Raw genomic sequence first — 23,891 nt, forward strand, 5'->3', positions numbered from 1 at the left:
TATATATATATATATATATATAGAGAGAGAGAGAGAGAGAGAGAGAGAGAGAGAGAGAGAGAGCTAGCTGAATATCTAATATTAACGGAGAAGTGACCTTCAAGAAAATGGAGTATCTTGAAATGAATACCATGATATAACGTTAAACGAGATGTTTTAAATCACTCTCCTGTAAGCTATAAAAATCTAGATATACCACTTAGCCCCTTCACTGAGAAATTTTAGAGCATATTTTTTAAACTTTCGAAATACTGCAGAGAATGAAAAGTAATATGAAATTTTGCAACGTAATTTTATAGTACGTAATTTTACAACAACGTTTATAGTATTAAATTTTACAACTTTATAGTATGTAGTTTTACAACACACGTTTATACAATATGAAACATTGTAATGTATGTACAATAATACGAGATTTTACAACGTACGTTTACAGTACGAGATTTTACAAAATAAGATTACAGTACGAAATTTTACAACGTGCAATAAATATACGAAATTGTACACTGTAACTTTATATAATGCGAAATTGTACAGCATAGCTTTATACACGAATAGCATAGTTTTCAAAACATTATAACTTAACAATAGAGAGAGTTTTAAAGAAGTTCTTCATTGTTGGTCACATCACCAAAGCATGTGAAGTTATAATTGACTTACAGATGGACTTCCCAACAATGAGAAACTGATTGGACTGAAATTCTGTGAAAACAAAAATATTTATTTCAAGTTATGGACAGTGATTTTTTCTTTATCAGATCGATGTTAAAACAATATTTTAAATTTCCATTTCTTTCAGTACAGCTTACACATCACTTACACTCGCAGACATAAAAGAATTTCTATATTGCATTGACTCTTTCCTTTTGCGTATTTTTTAATGAATAAATATACGGATTGTTCCTTTGTTCGCATTCCTAAAGATCACCTTATCTGACGGTCAACCTACATGTACTGCATTTCATCAGCCTGTCTTTTATTCATTGAACCAGGAATTCAATGACCGATGCCTTCTGACAAAACAACAGTATACGTCGCTTGAGAGAGAGTTGATGGACGACGATGATATAGATAGGTTCTCCTTGCGGCACTCGATTCTCGGCACATACACTTTACTCATGTAAAAAAAAAAAAGTAAAGTGTTTTAAGTTGCTCTATTCTCTTGCAAACGACAACGATGATTTTATTTGGAATCTTGTGTATTCCATGTTAGTTCGCACACAAGAGTTATAAGTTCAACAAGAGTGTACGTCTGATGAGGATCTTGGCTAGAAGATCGAAACGTCACGTGTAAATGTGTTTTTATATTAAATAAGTGCAGTCTTGTTCAGCAGTGTGTTTATTTTTCTAAAATTACATTGTATTTCGGATAATTGTACTGCCAGTATACTGATGTTATATTACAACGTAAAACCATGAATACAACAGATACTAAATATAACGATTTAATGAGAAAATGAATGGATTATATTACTCCTATTAAGTTTGAGTATCATTTATATATTGTATACATATTATATTGTGATACAATTTAACTCAAATTGAGTGTAATTTATGCATGGGTGTGATATAATACAAATATACCTATTTGCAGAGTAAAATCATTGGTGAAATATCATTGGAGAATCTTCAGTGCAAACGAAACAAAATATCTCAGATTTTTTTTTTTTTTTTTTTTTTGTTCGCAAGACCACATGTTTATCTTGTATGTATTCTAAGCACAAGAAAAGAGGAAAAAGAACGGCAGTTAAAGAAAAAAATAAAGGTAAAATATTTAGAAAGGATTCTACGTGATTTCAAGAAGGGACACGGAGGAAGTGAGGAGAGGAGCAAAAGTGGGAATGAGAGAAGAGGAGAAAACTCATTCATGCAAAAGGAGAAACTCTCATTAATAATTGAGCTGGCAGAAAAGAGAGTACGAGAGAGATCTTTATGCTAGCATTTATAGCTGCAAAGGGACGCTAAAGCTTGGACATTCTCGTCAAATAAACTACACGTTATTACGACAAGGAAAAAGGAACCAGAAAACTGAGAAATATATACGCGGGTAAGGGAGGAGAAGGGAAAAGTAATTAGGAATGATGCATTGGAGGAACCAAGTCGGAGGGACATAACCAAGGGACCAAGTAATTGCAATGTTGTGATGATGCTTGGTGTGTATACATGAGCTGACAAAATAGTTTCTTACGTGCAATAAAGAGTAGTAAAACTGTACCTCAGAGCGTTATTATATGGATGTAGAATGAATCCATTTTAGTTGTGAGAATGCACAAGAGACATCCGTTAGTTCTTCTTTGATTTTTAGTACTTTTTTTTTATTGCTTAAGGGTCTTATGTCGCTATACTTAAACAAGAGAAAGGAACATAATCATGATATTAGTATAAATAAATTACTAACAACGGAAAGGGAGATACTGTTTAAAATGTAAATGAAGATGTAATAACAGATAAGAAAATAATAATGCTGTGGTTATTACATTATACTGTTTATTTAGAAACTTATTTATGAGTCCCTTGTAACTGTAATTAGCGTGCACATTTTTAACGCTGAAAACAAGAGTTTGATTCCAGTGTGAGCCAATATGGTTCAGATCTCATGTTAAACTGTTAGTCCATGTCTCGAATAACCTTGGTGTGGCAAAGAGACGTTAAAATCCACATTACCCAGCTTCCATCGGCGGTATATTGGCTAACGCGGGGTCCTAGCACGATTCCCATTGTGAAAGCATAGAAATTTGAACGCATTACGGTATCTGGGATTCCACCTGGGTAGCCTCCGTACTGAAAAGAGACCCTAAGTTCAGTGGCGGATCCAGCCTGGGCCGGAGGCCTAGCCCCTACAGTTTTTTAAGTGTCAAAAATAATTGAAGCTATCATTTACATATATTTGAAAGTTTATAGTAAACTTATAACATAGCTGTCATAGTCTGAATTCTGGCTGTTCCTCTCACTTTTTTATCTTCTAAATCCGCCAATGGCTAAGCTTCAAATCAAGCAAATTATCATTGAGTCGGAACTTGAAGCATATATCCTGGGAATATACAATGGCAAAATTTTGTGAAAGGAAGTATTTTATATCTGTTTCAATAATCATATGGAGTGCGAGGTTTGATTCTCGGAAGGAATGTGTGTGGTTGGAGTTAGAAGTTGTGTATTTAAATAGTGCGGAAAGAGCTTAAATTCGAATAAAATTGAACAAAAATATAGAACAATTTATATACACCCATAGGTACTAATAATTATATTTCAGGAACGTAGTCATGTAAAGTATGATTATAGTAGCCTCCCTCGTAACGTTGTCAGTCAATTAGCTTTCATGTCAGTTTTAAAGAAAATAATTGTGAGTATCAGTGATGGGACAGGTCACAGGTCACCGAGTCCCTTGGGTCAATACTTTAGCCTTGGTCGTCCAGGTGTGGGTCTTCGTTCTCAGGCCCAAAAGAAATCCAACATATCAGCTTTTCAACATTTATTTCAGAATATTACAATGGATTATTAATGATGTCAATATTTGAATTCGAGTATTAACTTGTTTATTCCCAGCGTGACATTTCTTAACGAAGATACCGTGTCTCAAGGAATACTATTTCAAATATAATTTCATAGGGTCTAAAGTTCATGAAACCTTTAATTTAATACACACGATTATACTTTTTAGGTTAAAGAAAACGGGTGATTAATGAAAAAAATGATTATGAAAGAATTTACTGGAATGAGATTTGGGAGGATACGGGAGAACCTCGAGACAATCCATGAAAAATCCATATAACCTGGGATCGAACCAAGGGTCCTTCGCACAAAAGATGATCAACCGTAACAAATTTGAAGATCAAGGCTAATGGTCAAGCTCAAAAGTGGCATATGCAATAATAATAATCTATAAAACACTATAAAAAGGCACACTGAAACTTCTGAAGTGCGCATATCTACTATATATGAAAACTGTATTCATAAGCCAATGTGTAGAAATCCCCCTAATGATGACATTAAGAAGACAACTGTGTTAGAAGTCCTTTCAGAAAAGAAATTAAAATGCACAAAGTAATCAGAACCTGTTCTATGTTTACTTTATTCCATGTCCACATGCATTATAGACCACACAAGAATCCACTTGCTTTACTTTCAGTTTATATAATATGGGAAGAACATGCATGAGATTGTTGCATTTAGACATCGCACACGAATGCAAGAGTGAGATGCAGTAAAACCGGTCTCTGGTCATTCTGACCCACCCCCTTTTCTATTCTGCAACATATGCATACACACTCGCCACTCAGAGTGTGGACAGTTTTATTCCCATCACTTCTCTTTTTTTATTTTTTCCCCTTTCATCCCTTTCTGCAGCAGGACCTGTTCTCTGACATTGATGCTGTAATAGAGAGGTCATCATATTATGTATATACTGCAGTTAGTGGTCGCAAGTGCGAGTTCCCCTGTACCACAAATTACTGTACACAAGAAAAGTTGAATTGCTCCTGCCATTCATGGCACACTTCACAATATTTGCAGCCTCTTTACAATGAAAACATGTTTTCATAAACAGTGTCATCTCTCATGGGTTATTCAGTGGTTTCCAAAAGAGTTTCTCTAAAGTTTTGACTTCTTTCACACGTATGGTATTCTTATGAGTATGTTTATTCCATTCCTCTTTTGTTAAAATGTAGGTTGATTGAAAATGTTTTGAAGATTTATAAATATCCAGCTTGTATGATGCTCATTTATAAATCATTAATTTTGCATTTCTTTCCCCGCTGGTCTAGTGGCTACGTACATCTTCTTTGGTGGTACAGGATCTCGGTTTCTATTCCCTGCGGAAAAAAACTTGAAATCTGAACGTGCTGCAATGGTTCGAAATCTACTTTAAATTGTAGGTTCACGTCTCATACAGCCTCGGTCCTGAAAGAGACGCTAAAACTCTAATCCAATTATAATTTTGTAACACAGATATGTTAAACATGCGACCCAGAAACCCGTGCTTTGCGGCCTGCCAGCCAATTTGACTGCTTGAAGTTTTTCCTACATCAAAGTTGCCCAGTTCTCCATATTTAGTTTTACTTCCTGAAAGAGGAAGATTGTCCTGCACTTTTTTAGAAGGAAAAAGTGCCTTTTAAAAACTTTTTCTTGGTGACAATGAGTGAACTGATTGTTGTTTGTGACACTTCTGTGATGTACACTCATAACCAAAATTATTGTCGCATGTCTATAAATATGTCGTTGTAGGAATATAATTTGATAACGAATTCGCCCGGTATTTCTTATAAAGTTAGCATGTATATAATCGGCAAAGACATGTATGTAAAAAATTTCATGTCAAAAGAGCAGTAAATAAGAACAATAAAACGAAAATAAAACTTTCTTGTCCATTTAGCAACATTTTGTTTTACTCATTCTAATTTTCGTATTTCTTTCCTTATGAAATTTACCACAAATATACATTTCCCGATTATACACATAGTATCAGTATTAAAAATACCCTGCAAAATCATTATCAAATTATATTCTTACAAGGAGACAGTAATAGATATACGACAATCATTTTGGACATGAGTGTACCTGTCTCCACTGAGCCTCCCCTCTTTCAGAAGGAAAACAATTTGAAAGTGAGCGCCATGTTTTTCAAGGAAAATGGGAAATCGCCTATTTCTGTTACAAAATTAAAGGTAAAATTACTTGTTTGATTTGTAGACAATCTATAGCGTGCCAAAAGAACGCAGTATAAGGCGTCATTACGAAACACATCGTACAAAATATGACCAGTATAGAGAGAAGTCAAGGGAATATAAATTGTGCGATTTTAAGGCTGCTCTCGGCAAGTAACAATCTGTGTTCACGAATGTGAAACGGGACAATAAAGCTGTTGTCAAAACAAGCTACGTCATTGCAGAAATTCTAAATTTTTAGTGAAAGTGAATTTGTAAAAGAGTGTCTTGTGAAAACCGCTGAAATTGTATGTCTTGATAAAGTTCAAACTTTCAAAGACATTTCCTTGTCCCGAAATACTATTGCGGGGAGGGTTGATGATATTGCTACTAATTTAAGTGAACAGTTATTGGCAGAAGTTGAAAGTTTCACCACACTGCATCAGTCATATTCCACTGCAGCAGTCTTGGGAAGTAACGTAACGGAAGTAATGCGTTACTTTTTAAGTAACGATACCTTGTAAAGTGTTGCATTTTTCCAAAGTAACTGTAACGGTAACGTGTTACAATTTTTTTAAGTAACGTGTCTAGTTTGCGTTACATTTCTGATGAGTAACTATAATATTTGTATTTTTTTTTTTCGGAAATAAATGTTTCTCTCCTGTAGTAAATTTCTCACAGTAGAGCATGAACTGTCAGTGACCGAGTGCTTCTTGATATGTTTAGAAGGTAAGTATAACCTCAGGTAAATCACGTGTATTGATTACAAGCACCTGGAAGATTTTGTCATAGATTTTGACAACTATAAAATAATACATTCAGTGAGTGAACTGCGAATGCAATGGTAGTCTAGTTTACTTTAGTTGTTGTTGTTTTTATAAAGATGGAGAACGAAAATATTTTACCGTTCGAACATTTGAAAAAAAAAAAGTAAAGTGTCTACAGAATGAACAGTGGGAATTATTTATAAACAGCCAGAAGTTCGTCAACAAATTTCAGGAACCATCTAAAGTTAAGGTTTATATATGTTAGTAAGAGCACTCGTAAACAAATTATTAACATTTGAACAATATATGATACGAAATGTTCGTGTGAGTTCTGTTTCGGTCTACTGTAGTTCGGTCTCTCTCTCTCTCTCTCTCTCTCTCTCTCTCTCTCTCTCTCTCTAAATATATACATATAACACTCTGAAGCAACATCGCATTATGTTGCGTTATCCACAAGAATTATAACTTCAGTGATCATTTAATTGGCATTATTGTTTTCATACAATATTCATATACATAATTTGCGGGTCGCTTGTTTAGATATTTCTAATCTTCGTCAACGAGAGACAGTCAAATTTAGTATTGTAGAAGCTTTATCTCCTACGTTCCGCGAAGGTTCTTTTTTATTATTTTTTCTTTATTTCTGGTTTCTTGTTCTATAGGAGGATATTTCAATGAAACTGCTGCTAATTACTGAAAATATTCTTATGATATTTGACCATAATAGGGCAATGCTGCCCTGTAGTAACACATAAGACCTATTTTATGGCAATGTTGCTTTGAAAAACCATCCTGTATTTTATAACCAAAGTACAAAAATACTTTAAAAATTGCGAAATTATGATGAGCAAGATATGGTTCAACCATAAAAACAAACTAAATATTTTAATGGTAATGATATCAATGCTTGCCAATTAAAAGGTTAAATTTCTAGAATAGACCGAAACAGCACACACACAAACCTTTGGTATCAAACTATTGTTCAACTGTTAATAATAATTTGCTTACGCGTGCTCTTACTAAAGGTCCCTGATTCAAAAACTATTGGCCAAGATCGCAATATTTATGCATTATTAAGGATCATTCCTAAAATTCTTGGCAAGATCGCAATCTTTTAATTTATTTTTTGGACCATTCCTTAAATTCTTTTTGTAAGCATAAACTGCAATGACTTTTGACCACTTTTTTTCATGTACATATGCGTGCAACAGGAGTGCAAATTGTGTACAAAATGAAAATGAAATGAAATGAAATGAAATCTTTGAGTTTTACGTCCCACGGTTATGCCGGTTAGGCTAAAGGAGACGGTGATGATGAGTAATGAATGAAATGGTGGAATGAAGATAGTGGGAGGAAACGGGAGAACCCCGAGAAAACCCACGCACACGGTGTTTGTCCACCACAAAGTTCACTTGGCGGGGGCTGGGATCGAATCCGGAACCCCAAGCACCAGAGGTGAACGCTCTGCCACTGAGCCACCGCGGCCCCTGTGTACAAAATGTGTGAGAACTGTGCAAAAACTTCCAAGGGTGCAAGTCGTGCACATTTCTCACCCGTTTTGTACACACTACGTACTCCTCCTGTTGCACACTTATATGCACGTGAAAGAAGTGATCAAAAGTCGTTGCAGTTTACGCGTAAACATAGTCAACGTCTTGCGAATGAAATCAGAAAAATAAACACACTGCTGAACAAGACTGCACTTATTTAATATAAAAACACATTTACACGTGACGTTTCGATCTTCTAGCCAAGATCCTCATCAGAGTGTACGTCTGATGAGGATCTTGGCTAGAAGATCGAAACGTCACGTGTAAATGTGTTTTTATATTAAATAAGTGCAGTCTTGTTCAGCAGTGTGTTTATTTTTCAGTTTACGCGTAAATAAATGAACATTTTTTTACAGATCAGTAAAGCATTTAAATAATAGTGCATTGTTTATAGTTGCTATTACTGTGGATATGTTTGATGAATGCTATACTTAACGATATACAGTAAGGGGTTAATACGAATAAACTGTGACTGATAAGCAGGTCTACTTTATTAATAGAAAGTAACTGTCCACATGAAAGAATATAGCAGCGCTACTATTATATAGTTCTATAGTTTTAAACATTTACGATGATCGGGGAAAATCAATATAATAATAATAATAATAATAATAATAATAATAATAATAATAATAATAATAATAATAATAATAATAATAATAATAATAATAATAATAATAATAATAATAATAATAATAATAATAATAATGGTAGTAGATGTAGGGGAAATTGAAATAAGATTTTTTGTATATGTAGTATATTCAAAGTTTCGGACGTAAAAGTAACGCGTTACTTGCGTTATTTTTGGAGTAGGGTAACAGTTACTTTTCTGAGGCAAGTAACGCGTTACATTTTAAGAGAAAGTAAAGTAATTTGTTACATTTATACAAGTAACTTACCCAACACTGCACTGCAGTCGATGAAAGTACAGATGTTTGTGGAGTGGCACAATTAGCTGTGTTTATTCGAGCATGTGATAATGAATTAAATGTGACTGTAGAGTTACTGGACATAGTTTCTCTTAAAAACACAACAACCGGTGAGGACATCTTTCATAGAAATAATTAGTCTCTTGGGAAAAGACGATCTTCCGTTATCAAAACTTGTGTGTGTATCAACAGACGAGGCTCCTTCCATGTCAGGAAAACAGAACGGACTTGTTGCTATGTTGCTGGCCAAACAGAAAGAAGAATCTCCAAGTAGAGCCTGTCTATTTCAAGTGTGCCCTCGGAAACTATACGAACTATACTTCGGCCCGATCCCCGCCACCCTCTGGCGGAGAAAACCCTCCCTTTGCTTACGGAAAAGAAGTGAATGACTTCCGGTGTGTTGCCTATTAGTCATTCAGTCGTTTGGTCTTGACGGGTAGTACGCTACTTAGACTGGCTAACAAGACAGAGCACAGTGAAGTCCATGACATAATTCATTTTGGCAACGCTTCCGCATCCAATAATTGAAAGATCTCGGAAGCAGCAACTTGTCCCTCCTTTCTCGAGGGAGGTACGGGAAATCACATATTGACAGCAGCACCAGCAAGGGCACAGTTGAAATAGAAATGTTCTAATAAGTTTAACCATGTCCACTGCATTATTCGCCAGGAAGATTCGTATTCAAAAGTTATAAAAATGGATCACGTTTTGAAATTTGTGAAGAAGAAAAAAGTTGTAAACTTTATTCGTTCTCGAAGGTTAAATTAACGCCAGTTTTCATCTTTACTTCGTAACATCGGAAGTGAATTTGAGAGTCTACGGTACTATGCAGAGGTTCGTTGGCTTTCATGTTACAGTATTTTAAAGCGGTTTTGGCTTTCTCGGGAAGAAATTAAAATGTTCTTGGAAATGAATGGCGAATCGTCTAACTTTGTGTTGATACTTGGGTACAGGATTTGACCTTTATGGTCGACACAAAAGGCCATTAAATTACTACAAGGCCATTCAAGTTACAAGGGAAAATCCAGGTTGTAGTTTCCTTGTATGACAATATTAAGGCCTTAAATTAAAACTCAGACTTTGGGTAGAACAGATGAGCAATGGCAACTTAATTCATTTTTCTACCTGTCAGGAATTCAAGAAGTCTCACAGTGATTATGATTTCACCCGTTATGGTCCTCACATAAAGGGTTTAATCAATGACTTTCAGAATAGGTTTCAAGATTTCGAGTCGTGTGAGAGTGGTTTCTCTTTGGTTTGTGCTCTATTCTCTTCTGACGTTCAGAAGGCAAATATAAACATCCAAATGGAACTGATTGAAATCCATTAAACTGTTAAAACACAAATATAATGAAATAGGAATCCCTAAGTTCTTTTCTTATTTGCCGAATCAATATCCTGCAATGCGTCAGTTTGTTGAGAGAGTACTAGGCATGTTTGGTTCCACTTACCTCTATGAACAATTATTTTCCCTTATGAACACAAAGAAAACTCTTCATAGTTCAAGATTTACAGCAGAGCATTTGTCTTCCATCCTGAAAATAGCATCTTCACAGAAACAAGTAGCTGACATTGAAACTCTTCTTTCCCAGAAAAAGATGCCAAATTCTCAACGAAAAATCAGTAATGTAATTCAGTAATTGTTTATTTGGCTATTTAGCATTTTTTTTCTTGTTTCATGACTGTGTGTATAATTTTTCATCTCTATTCGAGTATTTTTTAAATGACCTGATCAATAAAAAAAAATGCATGATACCTACGACTTAACTGTTGACAGACAGTATAATTTCTACATTTGTTAAAGTGTATATCAGTTGGATAACAAAAAAAAAAAAAAAAAAAAAAAAACCGGTAAGATGTTTTACTATTTAGATTGAGAATTCGTTTGAAGCTTAAGTACGAACGTTACCAAAGAGGTGAATGATGTTAAATTTGAATTCTCCCTCAAGGAACTGCAGTATTTCACAATGGTATCCAAAGGTATCTACTACTTAAATAAAACAGCTGAGCAATCATCAGAAAAAGTTACATCTATTCGCAGCACTAGTAATATCCAAAACTCCTCTATTCTTCATATTAAACTTTCTTTACATCAATACATTAAATGCTCTACCTCTGATTTCCATATAATCAACTCACAAAGCATCCTTTGCTAAGAAAAATGAAACGAAATTAAATCTTTAAGTTTTACGTCCCACGATAATGCCGACGAGGCTAAAGGAAATGGTGATGAGAAATGAATGAAATAGTGGAATGAGAAAGCTGGGAAGAAACGGAAGAACCCTGAGAAAACTCACGCATACGGTGTTTGTCCACCACAAAGTTCACTTGCCGCGTGTTGGGATCGAGCCAAGGACCACATGCACCGGAGGTGAACGCTCAACCATTGAGCCACCGCGGCTCCCCATTCGTTTCTAAGCATCTCAATAATTAATGTAGATTCCTATTTTCCTCAATCTAGACTATATTTCTAGAAACACTACAACGAATTCAGTACAACAATTCACACACAACAAACAGCACAACAAAACATATTCCGACTTTTATAAAACACAGTGTGTATTTCGTTTCAGATTAGAGACTTACTAGTATAATTTGGGGAGGAAATTAGGAAATTAGGAAAATAGTGACAAGGTGCAGCGTCAACTATAACATACAAATTAGAATTTTGTGGATATCTTGGTAGAAACCATTTTTTTTTAATCTATCGTGATTTTTCTCTATCTTTCCTCCCTTGTTGATGTTGAGTTGCGAGAGAACCCTATGGATAACGTTAAGACGGAAGGATACTGCTATGGAATCTGGTAGTCTGGCGCTAAACCTCCTTTAAGAGCCTCCCAAGTCTCGACAATCTCCGCATAAGGCACGAACAGAGTTTGTGTTATTAATGAGGGTCTTTTGAGAGGGTGGGAGGTGGAGTGGACTCCCTCCAGCAAAACCATCCGCTTTACTACTTTAGCGACCGCCGTTTCCTCCAGTCAGTGTTCAACCAACCCAAATCGCTGGGCATCAACAACAAGGTGTATGGGAGGCAGAAGAGATTCTTTAGTGACTGAAAAAAAGAAAGAAAGAAAGAAAGAAATCTGCTTAGCTGCCGTGAGCAGCGTGGAGCAGATAACACCAATGTGTGAATCTGGTTGTTGTTGTTGTTGTTTTTATTGGGAGGGAAGGTTGATCCTCAACGTAAATAGCCCTCAGAGATGCAGTGAACCATGAGATACTGATAGGCCGATCATCCTCTTTGCAAGAAGATGAACAAGAAAGATGCTGCTGGGGTTTAAAAGGGGGGGGGGGGGAGAGAAAGACTACAAGTATATAAATCTCTTCATGAACTTACCTTGTTATATAATAAATAAGCTAGTTATTTATTCTCCCCCTTTACCAGATTTCTTTCTGTAATAATATACTAATTTGATTCATTATTCAATGTTAATTATATGAAAAGCATAAGGTAAGTTGTGCAAAGCTAACATACTTTCAACGTTTAACAAAACTATTTTCTAATTTATTTCTGTCAAATCGTAACAGAACATTAGCAAATATTCATCCTTAACATCTTGCAATTGCCTCTGTATTCAACATAACGAATACGTATCATTTTAAAATAAATAGTTGAGTTGATTTTAACGTCCCTTTCAGCAGCGAGGCTATATGAGACGGTACCTACTGATTAACGTGGATTCCGAACCACATGAGCTTCCGCCGAGAATCGAACCCGGGTCTCCGAAGGCGCGTACACTAACCGCTTAGCAACGGAGGAGCTCTTTAAATATTATTATTATTATTATTATTATTATTATTATTATTATTATTATTATTATTATTATTATTATTAAAGATCAACTGTGTTTGTCATCTCTCGTCTTCAGTCTTGTCCAATTTAAATATTATTTATTGGTATTACTTCAATATCATAAATGTAATTTCAAGTTTAGCTACGTATATAGTGTAATGAAACCATGAACTAAGAATTTTTAAGAAAATATTATTTTTATTTATAAAAATTATAATGGTAATTTGGTAGGTGAAAATGGAATGAAGTTTTTTATATTTTAATTTTTGGATATGTGCATAACATCATTTTTAATTCTTAGTTCATATTTTCCTTACAATAGAGAGATACACAAAGGCTATTATGTACAAGAAAGACACACGTACTAGCTACTAAATCAGCGAGGGACGGCGAACTCAATCATACGAGGGTTGTACCAAAAGTAAGGTTCCCATATTTTTTACCAATAGAAAACATTGTTTATTGTTATTAATTTATACATCGTTCAAAAGCTTACACTGTTGTCTATTTTTCAACATACTATCCATTTTTTCAGGTCGCTCAGTGTTCGTTTGGCAGCTGTCAGAGCAGGAGCGTCATTTCAGATTTTGCTTGGGGGGGCAAACCCCTTGATATAAGTAAAATTTCGCGTATTTCACTGATTTACTACTATTTTATTGATAAAATCTATAGAAATCTCAAACTCAGGGGGGCAATTGCCCTTCCCTGCCCCCCCCTAAATGACGTTCCTGTGTCAGAGATGGAAGTGTTGATCCCCGCTCCCGTCAAGTGCGAGGTTCGAGCAGTAATCCGGTTTCTCCACGCAAGGAAGTTACCACCCGTGGAGATTCATCGGCAACTGACTGAGGTTTATGGTGAAGAGTGCATGTCCGTGCAGCACGTCCGCAAATGGTGCAGGGCTTTTGCTGAGGGTCGCACCGAAGTTCACGATGAAGAACGAAGTGAAAGACCGCCAGTGTCGGATGCGATTGTCCAAAAGATCAACAGTGAGCTGCTCAAAGATCGGAGGGTCACTGTCCGTGAACTTGTCCTTCCCTCTTCCCCAAGCTAAAGGAACTCTTAGGTGGCAAATGCTTCAAGAGCGACGATGAAGTCCGGGCAGAGGTCACACGCTTCCTCAACGGATTGGCCGGAGACTTCTTCGACTTCGGAATACAAAAGCTGGAGCACCGTCTTCAAAAGTGTGTTGAAAAAAATAGAGACTATGTTCAAAAATAGATAACAGTGTAAGCTTTCGAACGATGTATAAATTAATAGCAATAAACAATGTTTTCTATTGGTAAAAAATATGGGAACCTTACTTTTGGTACAACCCTCGTAGATATCGAGGGTAAATCCATCTTCAACTTCACGAATATGTTTTAGAGCAAGTTCGAACAGCGAGTTGGCCAATCACAGAGGACATACTAGTGTTGAGGGCCGTATGAGACAATGTATAATATGTTCATAACAATCGAATGGCCATACTTGCACAGTTATACATGGCTATTTTAGAGTAACTATCGTAAAAGACTATTTTTGGTTTTCACTAAACAGGACGTCTGTGTTGCTTCTCCTGCTCAAGAATAACCCTATTGCTTGGTCTTGAAATTAGATTAATACAAAGGAACTGTATTCCTACCCACCAAACTTTAACAAATATATGTATATATATATCGCTTTTACTCTGTACAGCATTCTTAGCATTATTTATTTATTTAGTTTTTTAAGTTTAGCATTTCTTTCTGCAGTGAGGTTATATGGGACGTGAACCTAGAGCTTAATGAGGAATCCGAACCACAGAAGCTCCCACCGGGAATCGAACCCGGGTCTCCTAGCATTATTTACCAATATAAAAGGCGTTTATCATAATAAGTAACATCAACAGATTGGATGCTCCTTACTTTGTAGGAGGATCCATTTTCCTTCCGCAACAAACATATTATTACATGAAAATAAGCTGCTTGTTTCAGCTGCTATCAATATAAACAAAGAAAGATTATTACAATATTTGCATCATCATTACTTAAATTATTATATACGTTCTCAGAAAATAGAATATCTCAAAAGAATGAAAGAAATAAAAACTATTTTTTGAAAAAAAAAGAGGGAAAAGAAGAGGAAAAGAAAGAATTAATTTACCGAAATTATTTTCACGGTCCTCGGCGTGAGAGCGTGGAAAAAAGCCAAAGAATGTGGTTGGTGGCTGGAATACAGATGAGGCTGGGCAGTCGACGAAATATGAGGTGCCAACTTCCAGCTTCTGATCACGTCCTCCTGCCTAAAAGGAGAAAAATAATGCTGAGTATGAATTTAATTTGCCATTCGCAGCGGCAATCCTAGAATAACTCCATTTTTCTATTATTTTTTTTTCTTTTCTCTCCTTTCTTCCTTTCTTTCTTATGGATTTCTTTTTATCTGCTGTAGGGGCATATTTTTTTAGTGTGTGTATATCTTAAATGCATAGAAAATAAGGGATTGAACCTGTATAATAAAATTAATTACAATTTAAATGTTTTGTGTTTGATATTCTGCAATTTTGTCAAGTATTATGATGCATTAGATTTCAGTGATTTCTTAGATTCGTCATCATAGGTGTTCTGCCATTATTAGCAGGTCACTTGACGCCCGCAACTGAGAAGCTACTGCTTCACGGTCTTCCGCTAACCTCTTCGTCTTCACATACGATTTCTTTGTTTTGATATCATCCATTAATTATAATATTCTTCTCTCCCTCCCTTTCTTTCCTGCCACCATACCTTCTAGCACGATCCTTACTAGCCAATATTCGAACGAGTTTCTCATTCTCTTCTTAGTAATATCTAAAATTGTTCTTTTCTCTTTTATCGTTTTCTAACACCCTTTCATTCCTTTTCTGCTCGAACCAGCTAATTCTCTCCATTCTTCTCCATACCCACATTTCAAAAGCTTTCAGTCGTTTTTCATTATTTTTGCGTAATGTCCATGTTTCTGACCCATACAGGAGAATAATCCACACAAAGCATTTTATGAGTCTTTAGATTAAAGATGATAATTTGAATATTGACTTTCTAATAGGTATACACTACACTCTCGCTAATCCGGACATTTCTTTCACAGAGGAGTACTGCATTAGCGAAAAGTGGCAGATCATGGAGAGTGATTATAATTATTATTATTATTTTATCTTTACATTGCATGTCTTCACAATTCAGGGTTAAGATTATAGGATTAGGAACTAGATTTCTGAGCTTTCCACATCTATGGTCATGTTAACTCGTCACGTATGAGGGATAACGTCCCTCGGCGATAACACTGCTCGGGGATTTGGGGAGGAAGAAGGGAATGGGCAAGTGGTCTGGCTCCATAGTGTGAGGTATCATCCTGGCATTTGCCTAGTGTGAATGAAGAAAAGATCATTCAGGATGAATGATGTGAGAAAAGTTTTACGCTTTTTCGACTAAGTGTTCCCGCCGAGTGTCTCCAGTATCCCAGAAATCGAACTCGGGACCGCTCGCACCACAGACGAGAGTATTAGCAACTACGCTATGCAGGGCCACTGTCAGCATTAGGATTATATACATCACTGTTCGAAGAGAGCATACAACAATATATACTGTACATTCTATATTTCTTAACTTTTTTCTAAATATACAGTATATAAATAACAAAAAATCTACCTCCCTCGCGACTAGGCGGTTAGCATAAGTACTTTTGGCATGGGAGACCCGGGTTAGACTCCCAGGAGGAGCTCATGTGGTTCAGATCCCACGTTCAGCTGTAGGTCCACATCTCATATGGTCTTGCTGCTGAAAGGAACGCAAAATTAACTCAAGTCAAATAAATAAATTATATGTTTCAGTAGAATGAGCCTATTATTGGTCCGTAGGATACGCATTTAAATCAAAGTAACATAATAAAAGCCCAGTTCAAGGTATATTGTAAACTATCCAAAAATTTATTTCAATCGGTTCAGCCATTTTCCAGTGATGAGATCACAAACGACGTATTTTTTTATTATTATTATTTTTATATATAACTAACAGGATATACCCGCTCTTCGCATGGAGACAATATGCTTCATTTTGGACATAAGGGGCTAAATTTGGATATAAACTGCATCGTAAGTGTCACTGTTGGTGTCAGTGACCCCGAAAACTATGAATCCGACACTAATATCGGTCATTTTTAATCATTTGTATATATATCTTTCCCTCCTTCCTCCCCTATCTTGTACCGTCAAAGTGAAATGATAAAAAAAAAAAAAAAAAAAAAAACATTCCAGGCTCAAACTTCATCTATGTTGAAAATCTGATCAAAATCGACCGGGTGGTCCAAGAGTTATAAAGTCACAAACATAGCCACTTTAATTTATACATATGCAGACAGATATACAGACTATATATATCTGTAGACAATTCTTTGGTGCTTCCACTTTCGCAACGATGTGCTTCAACAGTATTCCAATAGAGTTTAGAATTTACCGTGCACGCACACGCCTTCTCATTTCTACTTCCTATTAAACATGAATAATTTAACTGAAACCATTCATAGACGTATATCCAGGAAATTTCCAATTAACTGACTTACTTACATAACTTGAATTTAACTTCCGTAACTATAATACTATTTGGGAAGCTTATCATGTGTATCTTGTTAGATCCTAATATATAAAGACAGAGTAGGAGAGTACAAACAAAGCATCCATTCCAAAGCGTGGTTTTGTAAGTTCCACGTCCATCAACCGGATGCCGGTACGTCAATCTTCCGAGAGACAGAACAACAAGAAAACGTTGCATTATGTTGTGTGTGTGTATATACAGTACACGAAGCTGACAGAATTTCCGCTACATACAAAAAGCCCTTCTTTAGGAAAAGTAGAGAATCCATTTTTATGTTGGAAAATTCCGCTTGTCGAGAGAGAAAGAGAGAGAGGCGTTAAAGCTTGATCTTGTCTGCTGATATGATTACGCAATGAAATTTCTGTCCGATTAAGGTCTATAAGCACATTTCTTAGCTCAAAAGTTTCTCCTCCAAACTTGCTCTCTACAATTTGATATACTCAAAGAGTCCAAGTATTTAGAACTCCATCTCTCGGCGTCTGGTTACGCTTTTTCAGTATCTTAAGATTCCAGTGGTATTTTTCTTTCCCTTCTTGTGGCCAAAAGTTTTACTTTTGTTCCCCACTGAACAAGTACGTATCTCCATCCTCTTTTCCGTCTTTCTCCACAACAAGAAATATCTACTGCAGTAATGCTCGTCAAAGTGTCAGCGAAGGACAAGGCGTCACTCCAAGACCAACAACGGAAGACAGACATGTTGTTTCTTTCTCATTTCCAAAAGGATTCATCTTCCGCCACGTCCAGCAAAATGCTCTTGTGGCCGTTTATGGGGAGCGACAGACAACCCTTTTATTATAATAGACTATACACAAAGCATACAACAGTTTTCTCCTCTTGGCGTACAACAAAATGCAGAGACAATGCATCTGTAAGAAGAAGGAGGAAGGGTTATAAAACTTCGCGAGACAAGTATTATTATCTTTCAGCGTGGTCAGATTTAATCTACAAGCATATCTGCTGGTTGCTTCTTGCTTTTCTTGTTATAGTAGTCTGATTTAAAACGTGTTTGGATTGGCCAATAGACAGTGCTAAGTTGTAAGCAATGTTGCCAATTTGTTGTTCAAGAGAGATGAACTCCACAAAAATACGATACATTCTAGATCAGAACTTATGTTTTACCTCCTTTTCCCACAACACAAAACAAAACCTAAAAGGGAAGAAGAAATGTTAACATGTTTGTTACTTATTTTGTGGAATGCATTATATGCAAATGTAGGGAAACTGTTAGTGTCTTCACGCCATTAGCTGCTCTTTTGCATGTTTATTCTGCTTTCGTTACACATAAAACATGTAAAACTTTAATTATAACATGAAATTTTTAATTAAAAAGAGAACTCTACCAACTCCTAGTTATAGAGTGAGTCAGAGCATTGCGGTTTGTGAGAAACCGGGCCTTAGTCACATGCATTACCTCAAGGAAATTGAGTATGTCGCATATCTTTGGAGTCAGATCTTGGTCGAAATCTCGGCTAGATGTATGTTATGTTCTGCAGTGTATACAGGATGTTCGGAAACAACAGCACAAAAATTTGGAGAAAAATTCATAACATGAAATCGTTAAACGAATTAACATTGATGCACAAAGGCGTCGTTTCTGAGTTATAACTCGAAAATGAACTAACGAATGAAGATCGGATAAAAGAACATAGTAGTTACTTTGTGCCTAGACTCGACTAATGTGGCAGTGGAGTCAGTGTCATTGTGTGTCAGTTGTCAGTTCCTGATTCTATCATATTTTGTTTCTAGAAGATCTCGTGAATCTCCTTCTCTGCTTCGAGGCTAACGTTATCGCGGACCACATTCCAGAGATACATTAATAGAATCTTCTCGACTTCTGACCAAGGACGCCGATTTCTCTGTAAATTTGGGGGGGGGGCATTCAGATGCAGAAGGTATAGAAATATATATATGAGGATTTTAAGACAAATTGCATTCAAATTATGCCAAATATTGTATATTCATAAATACAATAGGTGGGCCCACATGAGCTTTAGGCCCGGGGCCCCGGCCCCCCAGGATCGGCGGCCTTGCCCCTGACCTAATTTTCTGCGGGCTATAGCCCCGAAGTAACGCATTTTTGCACTTTTCTCGTATTTCCCTGTGAGAATTAATTTCCCAGTGTTTTTTTTTTTTTTATGAACAATCTGAATATTATTATTAGATAACTACTAATGCAACTCTCGTATTCTTGTAACCTCACTAAATTCACGCCAACTACGTCATACACAATCGCTTGGATCAGTAAGGACAAAAAGAAATAAATATTATGATTAGAGAAATATTTATGTGAGAAAATCTTATCTTAACACTGTAAAAATAAAATGTTATTTACAATACATGAAAAATCACAGAGCTGAGCGGTCTGGTTATTGTTCATAAAATGAAAAAAAAAAAAAAAAAAAAGTTGTGATACTGGTCAGTTCCGTCCTGAAGTTTGTGTTGTTTGAAGATCTACCATGAGTTCCACTGGTTCTCACTAATGGTGAGCTCCCTCAGTTCCACTAACTTTGCGTCCACGGTCCTTTAATGAGCACTTGGTTCTGCTGGGTCTTCACTCAACGAAAGACAGAGAGAGAGAGTTCTGGTTGGGCTTCCGGTTCCGGAAGAAGATAGTGGTCTTATCTGCTGACGCCTGGTGGCCACTGCTGCAACTGATCCAATGGAAGATCACATTCCGAAATCTCCGGTCCCTGACTTGCCGATCACAATGTATCTAATATTAATTAATTATTTACAATTACAATTATTTAAAATTCCATTGAAAATTTGACGAAATACTAGAAATTTTCTATTGGAAAAAGGACTAAAATTTCTCTAGAAAAAGAACCTTCTTATCAGCAACGTCATTTTAGATTTTGGTTTTTAGAGGAGCGCGGAAGAAGCGTGGATATAACTCAAGTTTCAAGATCTAGGCTGATATAGGCCTATTACTATTCTGTTAATTAAAATGTATATAAATCTCAAACTTATTGCACTGAGAAAAATCCGTTCTGCGGACAGCGGTGTATTGTTCAAATATACGGAATCCTCTTTCTTATTATAGAAATCAGTACGTAGCGTACGTTACCCGTATTCTACATAGACACTGCCTTTAGATGTTATATCATGTCGTTGCAGGATATCTGATATCGAACAGCCTTCTTTATATTACATACATATATATATGTTACCTTCGTCAGCTATATGCTATATACGTCCATTTGTATGTGAGATCCTGACCGCCTATATTGTTTCATACGGAAATTACGTACAGATGGAATACTTATGCAGAAAGTATTATAAAACATGCGTTTTCAGTTATACGTTTCCTGTACTTTAAGTCCAAAAACTACAGGATTTACAATTGTAACATACGATTTTACGTACACCACATACTATTTTTTTTCTTACTGTGGGCTTCCCATTTTCCTTTTTCAAATCACTGCAATCATTTTAAAACTGTATACAATAGCAAAATAGTCCAAAAGTTCTCCCTATTGTTTTAGTGACTAAAGTGCCCTCCTTTGGTGCACGCGGTCAGGAGAGATCTCGCCCTGGACCGGGGGCCTGCGCCACCTTCCCCCGTTTTTTAACTGACGAAAGTAAATTAAGCTATTATTTACATATTTTTCAAAGTTTATAGTAAAGTAATGATATACCTATCATAGTCTGGATTTTGGTTCCCCCCTTTCAGTTTTTCCATTCTAGATTCGCCACTGCACTCTGTCCTGGGAGTTCCTTGAAAGTTAAGCATACTAAACTGGTTCGAGTTCTATTTTAAATTGTAATGATTGTGAATGATTAGATTCCTCCCTGGAGGTTTACCTAGGTAGTAACAGCGTACGGATAGCTTATTGGCTGATCCCACACGTCAATTCAAGTGACGCGGACTATAGTAGAATTTGTCCAAGTTGCTTAATATAGTAATAGTAGTTAGGAATATATGTATTATTTTACCTAGAACTAGTTACATAGCGTTTCTAGAACAAATCTTTAAATAAATAGAGAAAGGATTTTAAGAAAAGCTTAAACCTGACCTACCTCACCCTAAAAGTACTAGCGTCATCGCTGGCAATGGAGTTACTGGAATACTTTTTTTTTTTTTTAATTCTTTCTTAACGTCAACTCTTTTCCTCATTCTCAATCTTTTCGAGTTAGATGCTACTACTGAAGCTTTTTTTTTTTTTTTTTTTTTTTTTTTGTTAACGTGATTACTTGTGCTCGTACAGAACACACTCTTTATGGTGTCAATTAGTAAGAAAGGAAAGGAAAAAAATAAAGTAAGGAACGGAAAGAACCAACGAAAAAAAGGCTGAAGAAGAAAAAGTCAAGGAAAGAAAATTGAAGCAGCTGAGAAAGTACTTGGCAAACTGTGTAATTTTGCATCGTTTAACACAGTTTATTTAAAACCTCGTGTAAGGCAAAAGAGAGAAAGAAAGAAAAATTGTTAGATAGAAGAAGAATACGTACTATTACTACAACAGGCGCTGTGTGGCGTGGCGGTCGCGAGGAAGACAAAAGACGAACGGTGATTTACAAAAATTAAATTGAGAAGTTTTCCTTCGTTCTTTCTTCCTATTCAGCAATGAAACAAAGGAAGAAGAAGATAAGAAAGACACAGTTGAAAGAGTGATAAATAAAAGAAGAAAAAACGTGGTGACTTGCAACAAGTTGTTTACGATGCTTCCAGCCAGATTTTTTTTTCTTTAATATTTTAAAAGATGGTGTATAATAAACACTGAGCATCCTACTTGAGTTGCATTGAAAGGGGTTCCCCAAGGTTGAGCGATATCTCCACTTGTAAAATTTTACAAGTAATATGAATCACTTATAGGAGTGTGTTCGTGACATTATCATTAGAAACACTTTATTCATGTTACTCATATACAGTGCATAATTAAATAAATAAACTATTCCAGCAGAACGAAAACTATTGCTAACTGACAACATAGTTCTTAACTCCACAAAGATTTGTCTTTCTCAAATTTGTCGTTAAATTATGAATGAGAATTTACCCTTAAGTATGTACAGACCCTATCTTAATAATAAACAGCAAGGCACGTTCATGTTCATCTTTATAAATAATCATTTTGAACTGAAGGCAGGCAGGCAGCAACCGTAGCGAGGAAGTGATTGTTTACTGTTAGGAAAAAGCATTACTTAAATACTGAGATCTCTGCCTTTTATAATAATGATTCACAATTGATAACTCAATAAAAATATCGATTATTAATATAATAAATTACATCAATATGTGCATGAAGTTTCTATATCGAAACAGCAGCATTAACAGCTGTTGTAACATTTTGTTTTTCAAGAAAGTTCACAGACTTGCCATATATATATATATAGGGTGAGTCAAAAGTCCTTGGACACCTGCATAAGTTTGAAAATCGACGGGAAAAGTAAAAAGTGATGATGGGAACAGAGGTTTGATGAAGGGTCGCAACTTTTGGAGTGTATTTCATTCATGGCTGCCATCTTGAAATCCGCCATTTTGGATTCAAGTCAAGTTTTTTTTTTTTAATGGGAAGGGGATTATGACACATCAAATAACACTAGCTTGAGCTCAGAAATTTAGTGGTGTAATTTGTTTGTTTCTATCTTGTACAGTTTAGAAGTTATTAATGTTCAAAGATGGGAAATTACCTTCATACTGAATACACATGTTCTACGTATTGTCCATCCCGTGCAGTGCACAACTGTAGTCGCCGCAACCACTCTGACTGCACACGGAGGAGAATGTCTCCTGAAATTTGGTCACAGGCTTATTGGATGCGTTCCTCCAGGTGTCTCAAATCACAGATTGTCTCAGCATACACTATCTGCTTAAGATGTCCCCATAGATAAAAATCAAGGGTCGTTAAGTCAGGGGATCTGGGCGGCCACTCCACGGGACCACGACGACCAATCCACTTCCCTGGCAGTTGTTCATCCAACCATTCACGGACACTAAGTCCATAGTGTGGAGGGGCTCCACAGCTGAAAATAAGATGGGAAAATGCCGTCAGTGTTCAGTGTGGCAGGGAACACAAGATCCTGCAGCAGCACCAGATACTGTGGTGCAGTTAAGGTGTTGTAAATGAAAAATGGACCAATCATGCGGGTGTTCCATATGCCACACCACACCATCACCTTCGCTGGACTATGTTCTCTACTCGGGTCAACCCAGTTCGGATTTGCGTCACACCAGTATCGACAATTATGTCGATTAACCTCCCCGTTCAAAGTGGAATACGCCTCGTCGCTGAGCAGTATGCCCTTGGCAAACGCAGGATCCAGTTTGTGTTGTTCAGTAGCCCACATGCAGAACGCCAACCGGCGATCAGGGTCATCCTCGTTCAGATTATGTTTCATGTGCAGCTTGTAAGGATGCCACTGATCGGCGTGCAATATCCGGACAACGGAGGATTGGCTTATTGCACATGCTAGGGACACACGACGGGTACTTCGTTTAGGACATTTTACAAACGACGCAACAACCGCCGTTGCAGTTTCCTCATTGGTCTTTGGTCGCCCCTATCTTGAACAGAGCCCGTCTCCCGGAATTTGGTGATCACGTGAGCCACCGTGCTGTGCGATACCGGTTCTCTGTCTGAGTGCCGTCTGTTGTAATCAGCGGCTATTGTTCGGTAGCTGCGTTCCCCTCTTATA

At 36.4% G+C, this 23,891-nt stretch overlaps 1 protein-coding gene and 1 long non-coding RNA gene across 9 annotated transcripts in view; one reads left to right on the top strand and one right to left on the bottom strand.

Moving 5' to 3' along the window:
- The window catches only part of LOC145694937 (uncharacterized), a 391,240-nt gene that overhangs the window by 189,793 nt on the left and 177,556 nt on the right, over positions 1 to 23,891 (bottom strand). For 7 of the 8 annotated variants that reach the window (XM_081771718.1, XM_081771721.1, XM_081771719.1 and 4 more), the window contains exon 4: positions 14,800 to 14,938. The exons of the other annotated variant lie outside the window; for it this stretch is intronic. In XM_081771718.1, coding sequence (XP_081627844.1) covers positions 14,800 to 14,938 — 139 coding nt within the window. The remainder of the gene's footprint in view (positions 1 to 14,799; positions 14,939 to 23,891) is intronic. 8 annotated transcript variants of the gene reach the window in all.
- LOC145694939 (uncharacterized) overlaps positions 1 to 23,891 on the top strand; it is a 337,759-nt gene that overhangs the window by 22,757 nt on the left and 291,111 nt on the right. The window lies entirely within an intron of this gene.

Source organism: Thermobia domestica, chromosome 9, assembly GCF_964235325.1.
Source record: "Thermobia domestica chromosome 9, izTheDome1.hap1.1, whole genome shotgun sequence".
NCBI classification, from domain to species: domain Eukaryota; kingdom Metazoa; phylum Arthropoda; class Insecta; order Zygentoma; family Lepismatidae; genus Thermobia; species Thermobia domestica.